Here is a 12,811-nt window from a genome sequence, read left to right on the forward strand (position 1 = left end):
AGCTGTGTGGGATTGTGGAGGCCCAACACAAGAGGTTCAGAGGGGAACCATATTAGCAAGTGTACTAGAGACCATGCTTGTGATATTTGGGCAAAAATGTGGCTACTTTTCTAAGAACTTGCGTGAGACTAAATCTAAGAGCAGTGGATTAACTTCTTTGGCAGAGGAGACTTCAAGAAAGCCTACTATTGACTCTGTTGCATAGTTACTAGTAATCATAGGCAGTGAGGAGAGCAAGTGAGGCAGAAAGAAATATAAAATGTAGTTTGAGAAGATAAAGAACACCAGGAAACTTGATGTTACAGATAAGCCGAGTTGAAAGAGGGAAATTAACAAGAGGTCTGATAAGTAGTAAAATAAAGGGAAGGGCACCCTCAGGGAGAGACCTCATCTAGCTAAACTTCCAACTTGTGAAAACAAAAGCCATGGGGAATTTTCTGCTTCTAGAAAGGAAAAATAAAAAGTACAGCAAGTGTGATTGGGGTGGGGGAGGGTTCATCCAAAGCTGGGAACTGTACTTGGGTATTGTACATGTGGTGCTTGTTTTAGAGGCATGAAGGATACGCTAGTTAAGAGGTTGTGGAATCTTCCTCTGGTTTCAGAGAGCTGCCGAAGCCAGGCACATGGAAGGGGAGTCCCTATATGGAAGGCCGTTGTGTGAAGCTGTAGAAGCGAAGCTTATGTTGCATCACAGACCTCAGTGTGTTGGAGATATCAAGGCTGTGAGACATCTGCCAGAGAGAGTGGAACATAGGGAGTGGAACCAGCCTGAGAGAGAAATGCCCAGAGCTGAGAGACGTAGCCATCTAAACTCTTTGATAGGAAACATGGAGCTACAGGATTTGGAGTTTGCCCTGCTGAGTTTTGGTCTAGCTTTGATCCAGGACTTTTCACTATGTCTCCAGTCATCCTATTTGAAACAGTAATGAATGCCTGTGCCATTTTATTTTGGACATACATAATTATTTTTTATTTCATAGGGGTTTACAGTTAAGAGATTGCCTTGAGTCTCAGCAAAACTTTGAACTTTTAAAAAGTGTTGGGACTGAAAGACTACAGGGACTTTAGAAGTCAGGCTGATTGTTTTGCATTATGTAAAGGCCAGGAGACTATGGGGACTAGGGAGTGGAATGTGGTAGCTTTGAACAGTAGGTGTCCTCCATATTCTTAGGAGTGTGAGTACTTGGCCCCCAGTTTGTGGCACAGTTGTGCTTAGGAATGTCATCGAGGCAGGCTTTGGGAGCTTAAAGACATGTGCCCTTTCCAGTTTTCCCTCTGCTTGCTGCTTGACATTTGGAAGGTGAGCTCTCGAGCTCCTACCATCATACTTTCCTCTATGATAAAAAGTATGATAGAGCGGGGACTGCTCTATCAATGTTGGAACCCAAACTGCCAAAAGCTTTGGGGGCTAAATTGTCCTGGTTCATACTGCTGCTCCGGTCTGCAGGTCAGGGTTCAGCAAGAGAGTGAGTGAGGGTGGACACGAAGAATGGAGACCAGACAGGGTGTGATTCAGTCCCGTTTATTCTCAAGTCTCTCTTCTTCTGTCCAAGTCCCTAGTTCCCTGTCCAAGTCCCAAGTGTCTAGTTCCTAGTCCCTAGTTCCTAATCTCTAGTGCCTCTAGGTTCCAAGTTTCCAGTCCCCTCTTCTGTCTGCCTCTCACCTTTTATAAATCTGACTTCTCAAGTCACACTTTTAAGTCTCCTCTCTAAGTCACACCTTTAAGTCTCACACACCCAAGGGAAAATCCTGGTTATATAAGACAAGATGTTATCAGAGTGTGCTCAGCTGTTGTAGGCTGTTGAAAACAAGTCTCTTGTCAGGGTATATGGCTCAAGATGGCTGCAAGGATGATAGCCACCTTCTGTCGGCTCCCCACACTTTCCTGCCGCCATGTTTCCCTATGGTGACAATGATGTTTACCTTCCTGAGCCATGAATCCAAATAGAAGCCCTTCCCTCCATAAGTTGTCTTGGTCATGCCATTTTGTCACAGCATTAGAAACAACTAATATAGATAGATGTCCATGGCCTTTACACTTTTTTTTTTTTTTTTTTTTTTTTTTTTTTTTTTTTTTGGTTTTTTCAAGACAAGAGTTTCTCTGTGTAGTCCTGGCTGTCCTGGAACTCACTCTGTAGACCAGGCTGGCCTCGAACTCAGAAATCCACCTGCCTCTGCCTCCCAAGTGCTGGGATTAAAGGCGTGCGCCACCACCACCCGGCTTACACATTTTTTTTTTTTTTGGTAGTGTGATTCCTGTTGTAAGCCAGTTTCATTTCATTCTTACTTTTGACATCAAGTTTCCCAAGGGAAAGACTCATGTTTCAATCCTGGAAAATTGAATGCAGAATCAAATTAGGTGGACAAGGAGGAGTGCTGGGATGACCTAAGATGGCTACTCAGAAATCACATTTGATGGCAAGAGTAGAGATCTGAATAAAGAAGGGGGTTGTAGACACAAGATGCAAAGGGCCCATCTTCCCATGTGAGAGATGTTTGGAGACAGGTAAAAAGATGGTACGGGATTCCACAATGTTATCAGGAGTCTAGATTCTGTTGTCTTTTATGGCTACCCCTAGCTCATGACTCCCTTTTTCAAGGTAACCTCATGGTTCAAAATGGCTGCTAGAGATAGAGGTATCCCCATCTTACCCATTCCAGGCAAGCCATGTGAGCAGGGCAGTGAGCGATTGAAAAGTGGGGTTCTCCTCCCTTAAAGGCAGCCTCCTTTAAAGATCAGCCCAGCTTCTAAAGTCCCTGAAGTCTTTCAGTCCCAACACCTTTTAAAAGTCCAAAGTTTTACTGAGATTCAAGGCAATCTCTTAACTGTAACCCCCTATGAAATAAAAAACAAATTATAAGTCTTTAAAGATAAGCCTCCTTTAAAGGCAAGTCTACACAACAGCTTCATTCTTATAGGCACAGTGTAGCAAAACACTATCTGTGCATTTAATTAAAATAACATTTTTTTAATTGGCCTTTAGGTCTGAGTAGATATGTTTTTCAAGTTTAAAAAAAATACCTGATTAGCATGTGAAAAAGTGTTTGATGTTATTAGACACATGGGATTGTAATCCCATCACTAACTTCACATCCACCAGACAAAACAGAATCAAAACAATAATAGTGACAAAACTGTCCATAAGGGCATATAGAAATTGGGACCTCCATAACATTGCTGGTGACTGTGAAGCAGGGTCATTGCTTTGGTAAAGTCTAGGAGTTCTTCAGAAAGGCAAACACTGAGCCCTGGCGAGATCGCTCAACCAATAAATTGCCTCTGTGCAAGCAGTGAGGAACTGAGTTCTGCCCTCTATCACTCCTACCTGGCACAGCTACAGCCCCAGTGTGGTGTGAGGGAGTGATAGGGATGGGGAGAGACAAAGACAGGGATCTCTAATGTTCATTGGCCAGCCAGTGTAGCCAATCAGTGAGGTCTAGTTTTGGTGAAAAACCTTGTCTAAGAAAAATGTGAAACAGAATGATCAAGAAAGCCACTGAAAACTGACTTGTAGCCTCCATGTACACACACACACACACACACACACAGACACACACACACATACATGTCCCCTCCCACACGTGTTCCCCTGCCACACACAAATAATATAAAGGTTAGCAAGATAGCTCACAGGTAAATACTTATGCAAGGCTGGTAACTTGAGTTCAACCCTTTGAACCCATGTAAGAGCAGGCGAGGGTCAACTCTATACAGTTGTTCTCTGACCTTCACATACATGTCACACACGCACAAACAAAATGATAAACTGCAAAACAAGACTTGGCATGGTGTTACATGCTTTTTTATTTTATTTTGTGTATGGGTGTTTTGTCTGCATATATGTTTATGCACCACATGCATACCTGGTACTCTTAAGGGTAGAGGGGGACATCAGATCCCCTGGAACCGAGTTTTAGATAGATGGCTGTGAGTCACCATGTTGGTACTGGGGATTGAACCGGGGTCCTCTGGAAAGGCAGCCAGTGCTTTTAACCACGGGGCCATTCCTCTAGCCCCATGACACATACCTTTAATCCCAGCACTCAGGAGGTAGAGAGAGTTGGATATCTGGGACTACTGAGGTCATTTGGTCTACATAGTTTCAGGCAAGCCAGAGCAACAGTGAGACTGTCTCAACAAACAACAATAAAACCCAAAGAGTAATGAAATATTTACGCATGCTGCCACATGGCTAAATTTTTTAAAATTATATGTTTTGTATATGAGTGTTTATCTGCATATGTCTGTGCACTCTTTGTGCAGTACCAGAAAAGGCCAGAAGAGGGGACTGATACCCTGGGTCTGGAGTTATAGATGGCTGTGAGCTACCATGTGGGTACTCAGAATTGAACCTGGGTCACTCTGAACTGCTGACTCATGTCTCCAGCTCATGACAAAAAAAAAAAAAAATCGGCAGCATTTCTTTGTGTAGCCCTGGTTGTCTTGGAACTTGCAACTTGCTCTGTAGACTAAGTTGGCCTCAAACTCAGAGATCCGATAACTTCTGCCTCCCAAATTGCTGGTGTTAAGCATGTGTGCCACCATGCCTAGACTATCATGGATAACATTTAAAAGCATCATGATAAACAAATCTTCACATAAGACCACATACATATTTTCATTCATGCATACAATGTATCTTGACCATATCACTGAGCCCCATTGCTTCCCACCAACCTCCTCCGAACTTCCCTAATCTTTTCACCTGGTAACTTTATGTCTTTCTCCTCCTCCTCTTCCTCTTCCTCTTCCTCTTCCTCTTCCTCTTCCTCTTCTTCCTCCTCTTCCTCCTCCTCCTCTTCTTCTTTGCTTTTAAAGCTACTTTTCCATTTCTGTGATAAAATGCGATGACTGTAAGCAACTTATAGAAACAAGAGTTTATTTTGGCTTAGAGGTCCAGAGGGAAAGCCTATGTATGCATCCAGGAAGGGCAGGAACAGAAAGCTAACTGATTATATCTCTATACACCCAAAGCAGGGAGAGAGAGAGAGAGAGAGAGAGAGAGAGAGAGAGAGAGAGAGAGATTAGGACGTTAGATAAGTTGACTATAAACCCTTAAAGCCAACCCCCCATGAAACTTCTGCCAGCAAGCCTGTACCTCCCTGAAGTTTCCCATAACCTCCCCCAAGTGATGCCACCAATTCAGGACCATGTGATCAAATACACGAGCATGGGACACTTCTCATTTAAACCACCATACCCACCAAGAACAATTAGTGCAGGTGGTATGTACATGGGTATGGGTCCAACTGGAACACGTGAAACAAACCAGTGGCCATATCTTCAGACAAACATGACTTCTTCCTCTGGTAGCCATCAAATGCCAATAGCTCCTCAGCGGGTAAGAAGGACCACATAATTCATGATTCTATTTATATTAAATTCCAGAACAGCCAAATATGGGGTACTAGGAGATAGCTCAGTTGATACCTTGCTTGCTGTGAAGCGTAAGGACCTGAGTTTGACCCCCAGTACCGTATTTGCCATGTGTGGTAGTGTGTTTTATAGTAGGGAGTGTAATTCCAGTACTGGGGAGAGACAGATTCTTGGGGCTCACTGATCATCTGGTCTAGCCTGCAAGTGACTCCCAGGTCCCACTAAGAAAAAAACAAGGTGTGTGGCTTTTGAGGAACAATACTTAAGATTGACCTCTAGCCTTCTGGTGCTTGCATGTACATGCACATACATCTGCACATAACCACACATATATACATTTATCTATTTGTATGGTATGTCTTCATAATTAACTTCAAATGGTAGGAACTAGTTAGGAGGATAGGGGAGAAGTTTCCCAAACAGTTAACATTGAACAATTCTAGCGGCTGCTTAATCATCCTCTTTCTTCATTTGAGTCCTGACTGAAGAGGAATGAGAAGGAGGCGGGGGAGATGGTGGGAGTGATGGGGGAAGAAATATCATCATCATCATCTGCCCTGTACAGTTAAGGCCAGACCTCTCTGGCTTGGTGCCTTGCTGCCTGAGATTCTGAATGGAATCTTTGTTCTGTGGACTCATCATTCCAGAACAAATCTATTTTTCTGTGTCTGCAAAGCTGAGAAATGGCAATGCCAGGGGTCAGCAAATAGACACAGGAAACCACTTTGTCTTCAAGCCTGTAGAATGTTAGCTTTATCCTATGGGACTCTCGTTGTTTGGGAACTTTGTTCCTGATAGATGGGCAAAGATATCTCAAAGGCCAGGGAAAGTGGTGTAGTATTTGCAGAATTCTCCATGCTTTGAATCTAGGGACAGCCATCTCCCAATCAAGGCAAGGGCTCTGGTTCCTCGTCAGCAAAAGTCTTGGAGAGGAGTGCCATGGACCTTCAGTGTAAGCTCTGCAGGTGTTTACCTGAGAAACTATTCTGGAATGGTGACCTTGGGGGATGGCTCCCAAGGTTAGAGCTTGAAAAGGCAAAGAGAACTGCCTATTCAGAAAAGTGGTGGTCAGGATGAAAAGTGGAAAAAGAGATGACTAGTCATCTTCTCTCACACCAAGGATGGTGAGAGGATGCAGCCAGCAGCCTGCCCTCTGCTCTTATGGTTGACATCATGGTGAAGATGTTGGATTGGCTTCTGGATAGATGACAGAGAAGAGTCAGCACTGAAGGAAGATGCTGGAAAGGCCACGAAAAGAAAGAAAGTCCTGCTTGAGTTTCTCTAAATGGACACTCCTGCATGTTGCCCTTCTGTAGAGGCTCATAATTCTCACGAAGGCCCTCAGAAATAAGCAATCAGGCATTGTTCTTATGTAGCATAAGATCCAGAAAAATTTGTGTGGCATAAAATCCAGAAAAATGTATGTTTTAAAATGTATGTTTTCACAAATGTGTTATCTGCTAAGTTCAAGGCCCCCCACCCCAATGTTTACTTGAACACGGAGAGACCTTGAGCAGCTGTTGACAAGGGAAAATGCCTTCCACGGTCCACTAATGAAAGGGTATACATTTTCCACACTGTAACATCTCTGCTACAGTGATACATTTTCCAGTCAATGGCATCCTTCTAACAGTGCATTTCCAGTTGTCAATGTCCTAGGCTTGGTGGGATGTGGCCTGTGGTATCAGATTTTGAACTATGGGGTTGCACTGTCCTTCAGGCTTTACTGTCTGTGCATGTCAAGTAATTGGATGCCCACCACAGGTTTGTGAGCTCCCGTGTTCCTTGTCTCTGGAGAGAGTCAATGACATCCTTTTGTTTTTACAGGCGTTTGTCAATAGACCACAGGCAGATCCTCCACCCTCAGGTCGCTAACTACGAAAGGTGTGGTGAGACTTCCCTCCTTGCCCTGGCCCTTTTTGTTCATCTAGCTCCCAAGGGTCCTACCTTTGGTACTCAGTTTCTGTTACCTTCTCTGGAACTTTTCTGGACTCATCCTCAGCAGCAGGCCTGTCCTAGTGTAGCCCACTCACATTGCTGTTCCTGGGAAGATGAAGGAGGGGAGCAATGCTTTATTCTAGCATGAAAGAATGACCAGCAACCTCCTTATCCCTCTGAGACAGAAACTGATGACACTCAGTGACCTTTGAGGGTGATTTCTGCATGTGCACTCCATCTTTTCCTACGACTTCTCCGTAGGTAAGAGCTTCTGATCCATCTCTTCACTTGTCAGAGTGCTGAGTCTTTACAGCTGAGTGTCCCTCTCCTTTGAGATGGACAGTGTCACCTAGCAGTATGCTTGCCCAGACGACATGAACCAGGTCAAAAGTAACCGAGAACTGTACCTGCAGTACTCAGCCTCAGCCCCCAAACTGTTGGCTCACGTCTCCAGACTCCTCATTGTTTGCCGCAACGCAGGCATTTCCATCCCAAAAGGCATTAGGAATATTTTTGAGTTCACCTGGGAGGAGCTCATCAGCGACCCTGCAGTGCCCACTGCATCTGAGATTCAGGATCTGGTGATCTCCTTCGGAACTCCTACAGTGGTGCTTGCAGAAGTGATCCCAGTGCAGGTCCTCCCCACGCAGAAGAAGCAGCCCCCACCTGCCCCACCACCTCCACTACTGCTCTCAGCCACCAAGGAGAGCAAAAACATGCCCACTCCCTCCACCCCTGCTCAACTGATGCCCAATGGCCAAGATACCCTGCACAAGTTCCAGCGGCAATCCATCCACCTGTTGACAGAGCTGCTTTCCCTGAAGATGAAGGCCATGGTGGAGTCTGCCTCTGGTAAGGCTGCTCACAGATTCCCCTGTTTCTACACAGCTAGGTAGGGTGTGTGTGTGTGTGTGTGTGTGTGTGTGTGTGTGTGTGTGTGTTTATACCACATGTACCCCAACAGGTATGAGTTGAGCATACAAAAATCTAAAGTATTCTGTGGTCTGAGGGGTATTGAGTGCCCATATGATACCACAATGGAATAGTCCACTGACAGTGCATGATAATTTACATGTAAGACAATATTTAATCTGTATACAGGGTGTACAAGAAGCATCAGGGAATTCCATGTCTTTTGAGTACCATCTCCATATATCTCAGTGTTTATAGGGAGATACTTCAAAACACCAACTTCTTCTACCCCCATACCCTTTTGGTTCTAAACCTTGGGATAAGGGATACTTAGCCTGTATAAGTATGCACTGGGAATGGGGGTGGGGTGGCTATGAGTCTGCTGCAAGAAGTGCGCCTCCTTCTCTCCTTCTCCCCTACCTAGTACCCTCCCCTTTTCCCCCTGCTCTCCCACCTTCCCTTCCTTCCAGTTACCCATCTCTGGGGTACCCATTCAAAAGTTAGCAGTGGTGGTGGTGAGAGGTTGGCAGTGCTGAAGGGAGGGTTTGGGGTGATGGTGTAGAGGTGGACAGAGCTTCATTGATGAGTGGAGACATGGAATTGTGAATCAAGAGTCTAGCTCAACCAATGCCAGAGGAATTCTAAGAGCCCAGTGCCTCCAAACTGAGGGCTGGGAAGAACCTAAAGCATTGTCAGCAGAAGCCTCTAGGTGTGGGCATGCAGGGGGGCAGGGAGCCAGGCAGGGGGCTGGGCAGGGGGCAGGGGGCCAGGTAGGGGGACAGGGGTAGAGGAGCAGGAGGGCAGGCAAGCAGGTAGGCTGGGAGCAAGGTGCTGCCTGCTGGATCTTGAACTCTGTCCAACCAAGCGTGCATATCAGAAGCTCCTCATCCTTACATCAGGAGGATGTAAGGTCTTCTTCACCTTTATTTCCTGGGCCATTTGTAAAGGCCCTTTTCTGAAAGAGTCAGCTATACTGGGAGGAAAACCCTGCCTTTGCTTATTCCTTCAGCAGGTGCCAATCCTCTGGACATCACCAAGCGCTTTGTGGAGGCCAGCCAGCTTCTCCATCTCAATGCGAAGGAGATGGCCTTTGACTGCCTGACTGGCACTATTGGGAAAAACTGCCTAAGTGCAGCCCAGCTGGGGAAAGGTGGGTGTCCTCCTATAGGGAAGAAGTGCAAACAGTGCTGATGAGAAGGTGATAGAAAGGTAAAGGTTCCCAAGGGTGGAGGCGGCTCTGGATGCTGCGCTGCTGGCAAGGAGAGCTCATGCACCTCTGGCGGAGGGCAGTCTGTTTGTTGGTGGAAATGTGTGCACCTCACACCTAACAGTCTAGTCCCTCAGGCCCTCCCTAGGGTGTGCTTTCTAGCAGTCTGTCGTCGAGGTTTTAAGATTTCCCGTTGGTTGTTTGCAGAGTAGCCCTTTAGTACACAGACTCAAAGTGGGGAAGTCACTCCTCAGACCGCTGTTGATCCTGACGCTGTGTCTGAACTTAGCTGTTTATGGTATATGGGAATCAGCTCCCAATGCCAGCCATCACTCAACTCCATGAGTACAAGCAGTCCTACAAGAATGCTCGTTACAGAATCGTTTGGAGAGGAAGAAAGATTAGAAATAACTGTCCATCAATGAAGACAAATTGTGGTCCATGCAGATAGTGTTTCATAGTGAGCAACAAAATGAGTTCTTTCCTTACAAGATTTCCTGGTTGGTTTATGACTATGGGTAACTTTGGAATAGCTGGCTCGCTGTTTAAAAGAGAAGAATACTGTACATTTTTATAATTTAGCTGACGTTTTAAATATGGTAAAGAAGACCCACTCTTCTTCCCTAGAATCCTCCATGAACATTTCTGCTATGGGAGTGAACACACCTTACCAGCTGGTCTACCAGACTTCCACAGCCTGTCTGAGCTTCTCCCTCTCCACAGGAAAGGAAAGCAGGAAGAAAGGTGAGGAAAAAGTAGCATCTTTAGTCACAGAGATTCAGCAGCCTGTGACACACAGGTCCTCTTAAGCACTCCAGAGCTGCCGCACATCTAGTCACAGCATCACAGTTGTGTTCCATTCCCCCGGGGCTGCCCCGCTTCATCTAGTCCTTTAACCCAGGCAGTATCCCAAATGTGAATGGGACATCTCTGCCCAGCTACACCATCATTGGGGAAATAGTGGAATTTGTGTCCCAAACTTATTAGGCTCCAGTTCTGTGTTCCAGAAGGGACTACTATGTGTGGGCAGAAAGCAAAGCTACAGAAGACTCCCCTGTCATGTTGAAAGAGTCCCACCCAGAAGGGAGGGAACGTCAGGGGAAATACATAGCAGATGAGAGGAAGAAGCTCCAGAGGGAAAGTGTGCATGGGAGGAGTCTGATGAGACTAGGAACGGCCTCAGGACTTTCCTTCCATCCATCCTGCTGACTCTGATGACAGATGAGCTAGACAGCCGTGGGGGGGGGGTGCAGGGGATTGGGTAGTGAAGGAGGGCCAGGGTTGGCTCATGCTGCCCCTTTTATTTCCACAGATATTGGAGGTAAGGCTAGAAGTTGAGAAGCTTGAAGCCAATTGTTCACCCATCCTGGCTACCTGTATGGCTTTCTTCCTCATGCTTCACTGTTCTTGGTAAAAGGGGACTGGTTACAGGGGACTGTGCAAGCATCGGCATTAAGGCCACTTCATTGCTGTTGCTGCTGTTCCATCACTGTGCTCCTCAGTCTTTGAAGTACCTTTAATTATTGACTGATTGAGTTAGCAGGCAATGATCCCTATTGCAGCATAGCACAGAAGAGGCTCCTAACATGCTCCGCAGCCCTTTCCCAGGAGAATGTGATACTCAAGAACCCATCCCTAAAGCCCACTGTATCTATCTATCTAACTCCTCACCTCTAACTACAGCCAAGGCAAAGCCTGTAGAAGATGCCTCGCCTCCACCCGTCCGAGCCCGAACCCCTCCTGAAAGCTCTATTGTTGATTTGCCTGACCCCTGCCCCGAGGCCCGGGAAAAGCTGCAGGACATGTGTCGCCACATGTGAGTGCCTAGATATGGGGATGGTGTCCACAGGACATGGGACACAAGGACAGATGGGTGTCACAGCAGTGAGTGCATGCTCCATGTCAGCCCAACTATGTCCTTTACACACAGACAGACAGACAGACACACACACACACACAGAGAGAGAGAGAGAGAGAGAGAGAGAGAGAGAGAGAGAGAGAGAGAGAAGAGGAGAGAAGAGAAACAAGGTCCATCTAGCTTACAGATAAGAAAATCAAGCAGTTCTGGAGCTCGCCCTGCTGTTAGCCCACTCCTGTTCAACTGTCTCTTTCTCTGCAACATCCTCCCTCACCCAAGGAAGTCGTTTGTGTGGCTCCTTGCAGTTCATAGGCTTTGTGCCCTAAGTGGTAATTTTAGGGCATAATTTGCTAAGTGTTCAAGAAAAAAAATCTCTCTCAAAACAATTTCATTCACATAGGTGATTGACAGTATATTATTTGGGGATACTGTGACGCTAGCAGAAAACCATTTCTCTAATGGCCCAGCTCATAAAGAGTAACCCCCTTTCACATCTATGTCTTCTGGGATCACTGGGCCAGGTCACTGGGAGGAGCAGCTAACCAGTTTACCTCTGTACTGTGGCGTTCTAAAATAAACCCACCTGGAACCTGAGGATGGTGGGTGAAGGGTAGTTTGTCTCCAGCTGCTCCAGAGTCCCCTCTGTGCATAGCCCCACTCTGTAGGACCAAACAATCAGACAAGGCTGATCTTCCCAAGGCACTGACACCTTCCCACTCCCTCCTAAAAATACTACCTTTGCATATGAGGAAGACAAGGATGGGGATATGTGCTTTAGGACAAGGGGACTGGGGTTGGGAGTCTTGGATGTTGGGAAGGGGCTATATAGAGAACCTCTCTGGAGAGTGAGAACCGAGCCCCTAGAAGATGCGTTCATCTCCTTCCCACAGAGAAGCCGAAAGGATCTTGTGGAGAGGGAGGAATGCCTCCTGCCCCATGATTTTACGCAACTACAGGTCAAAGATACCCTCTCATTTAATGTTGGCCTCCAAGGGGGACTCTCACCATCCTGTCGCTGCGGGGACTCAGATTGCTGCTTCCAGTCTTCACCAGCCCTCCAGCCAGCATGCTCAAATGGGCCGCCATTCTCAAGAGTGGAAGGGGCCCAAGAAGCCCATCAAGCTGCATTACACTTTCTATGACGGCTCTTCTTTCATTTAATATCCTTTTGATGGTTGTTACTCTTTCTCCCCAACTTAGTCCCAGAGAAGCTCTGAGCTTGAAACAGTTAACTGTTCATTAGGGACTCTTGGTCAACTAGAGAAGCCTGGTGAGGAGGCTCCGGGGATAAGTGTCAGTCCAGGTCAGGCTCTGGAGGGACTGAGGAAAGAGTTCAGAGTCCAAGTTCAGTATAGTTCAAGTCAACAGGTGTATATCAAGCCCCTGATACCTGTGAGAAGTTTGTCCATTCAGGCAGATCCCTGCCCTCAAGGCTCTGCCAGGAGAGAGGAAGCTACCAACAAGGCGATTCACTTCTAGTGGGAGGAAAGGTGAAGTATCTCTAACTGGTTTGGGTAGG

At 46.4% G+C, this 12,811-nt stretch overlaps 1 protein-coding gene across 1 annotated transcript in view; it reads left to right on the forward strand.

The window, feature by feature from the left end:
* Positions 1-2,176: 2,176 nt before the first annotated feature.
* C9H3orf20 (chromosome 9 C3orf20 homolog) overlaps positions 2,177-12,811 on the forward strand; it is a 42,849-nt gene continuing 32,214 nt past the window's right edge. The window contains exons 1-6 of the mRNA XM_076940130.1: positions 2,177-8,167; positions 9,237-9,377; positions 10,062-10,178; positions 10,747-10,760; positions 11,123-11,250; positions 12,183-12,452. Of these exons, the coding sequence (XP_076796245.1) occupies positions 7,690-8,167; positions 9,237-9,377; positions 10,062-10,178; positions 10,747-10,760; positions 11,123-11,250; positions 12,183-12,452 (1,148 nt within the window). The 5' untranslated portion in view covers positions 2,177-7,689. The remainder of the gene's footprint in view (positions 8,168-9,236; positions 9,378-10,061; positions 10,179-10,746; positions 10,761-11,122; positions 11,251-12,182; positions 12,453-12,811) is intronic.

This window comes from Arvicanthis niloticus, chromosome 9, assembly GCF_011762505.2.
Source record: "Arvicanthis niloticus isolate mArvNil1 chromosome 9, mArvNil1.pat.X, whole genome shotgun sequence".
In the NCBI taxonomy this organism is placed as follows: domain Eukaryota; kingdom Metazoa; phylum Chordata; class Mammalia; order Rodentia; family Muridae; genus Arvicanthis; species Arvicanthis niloticus.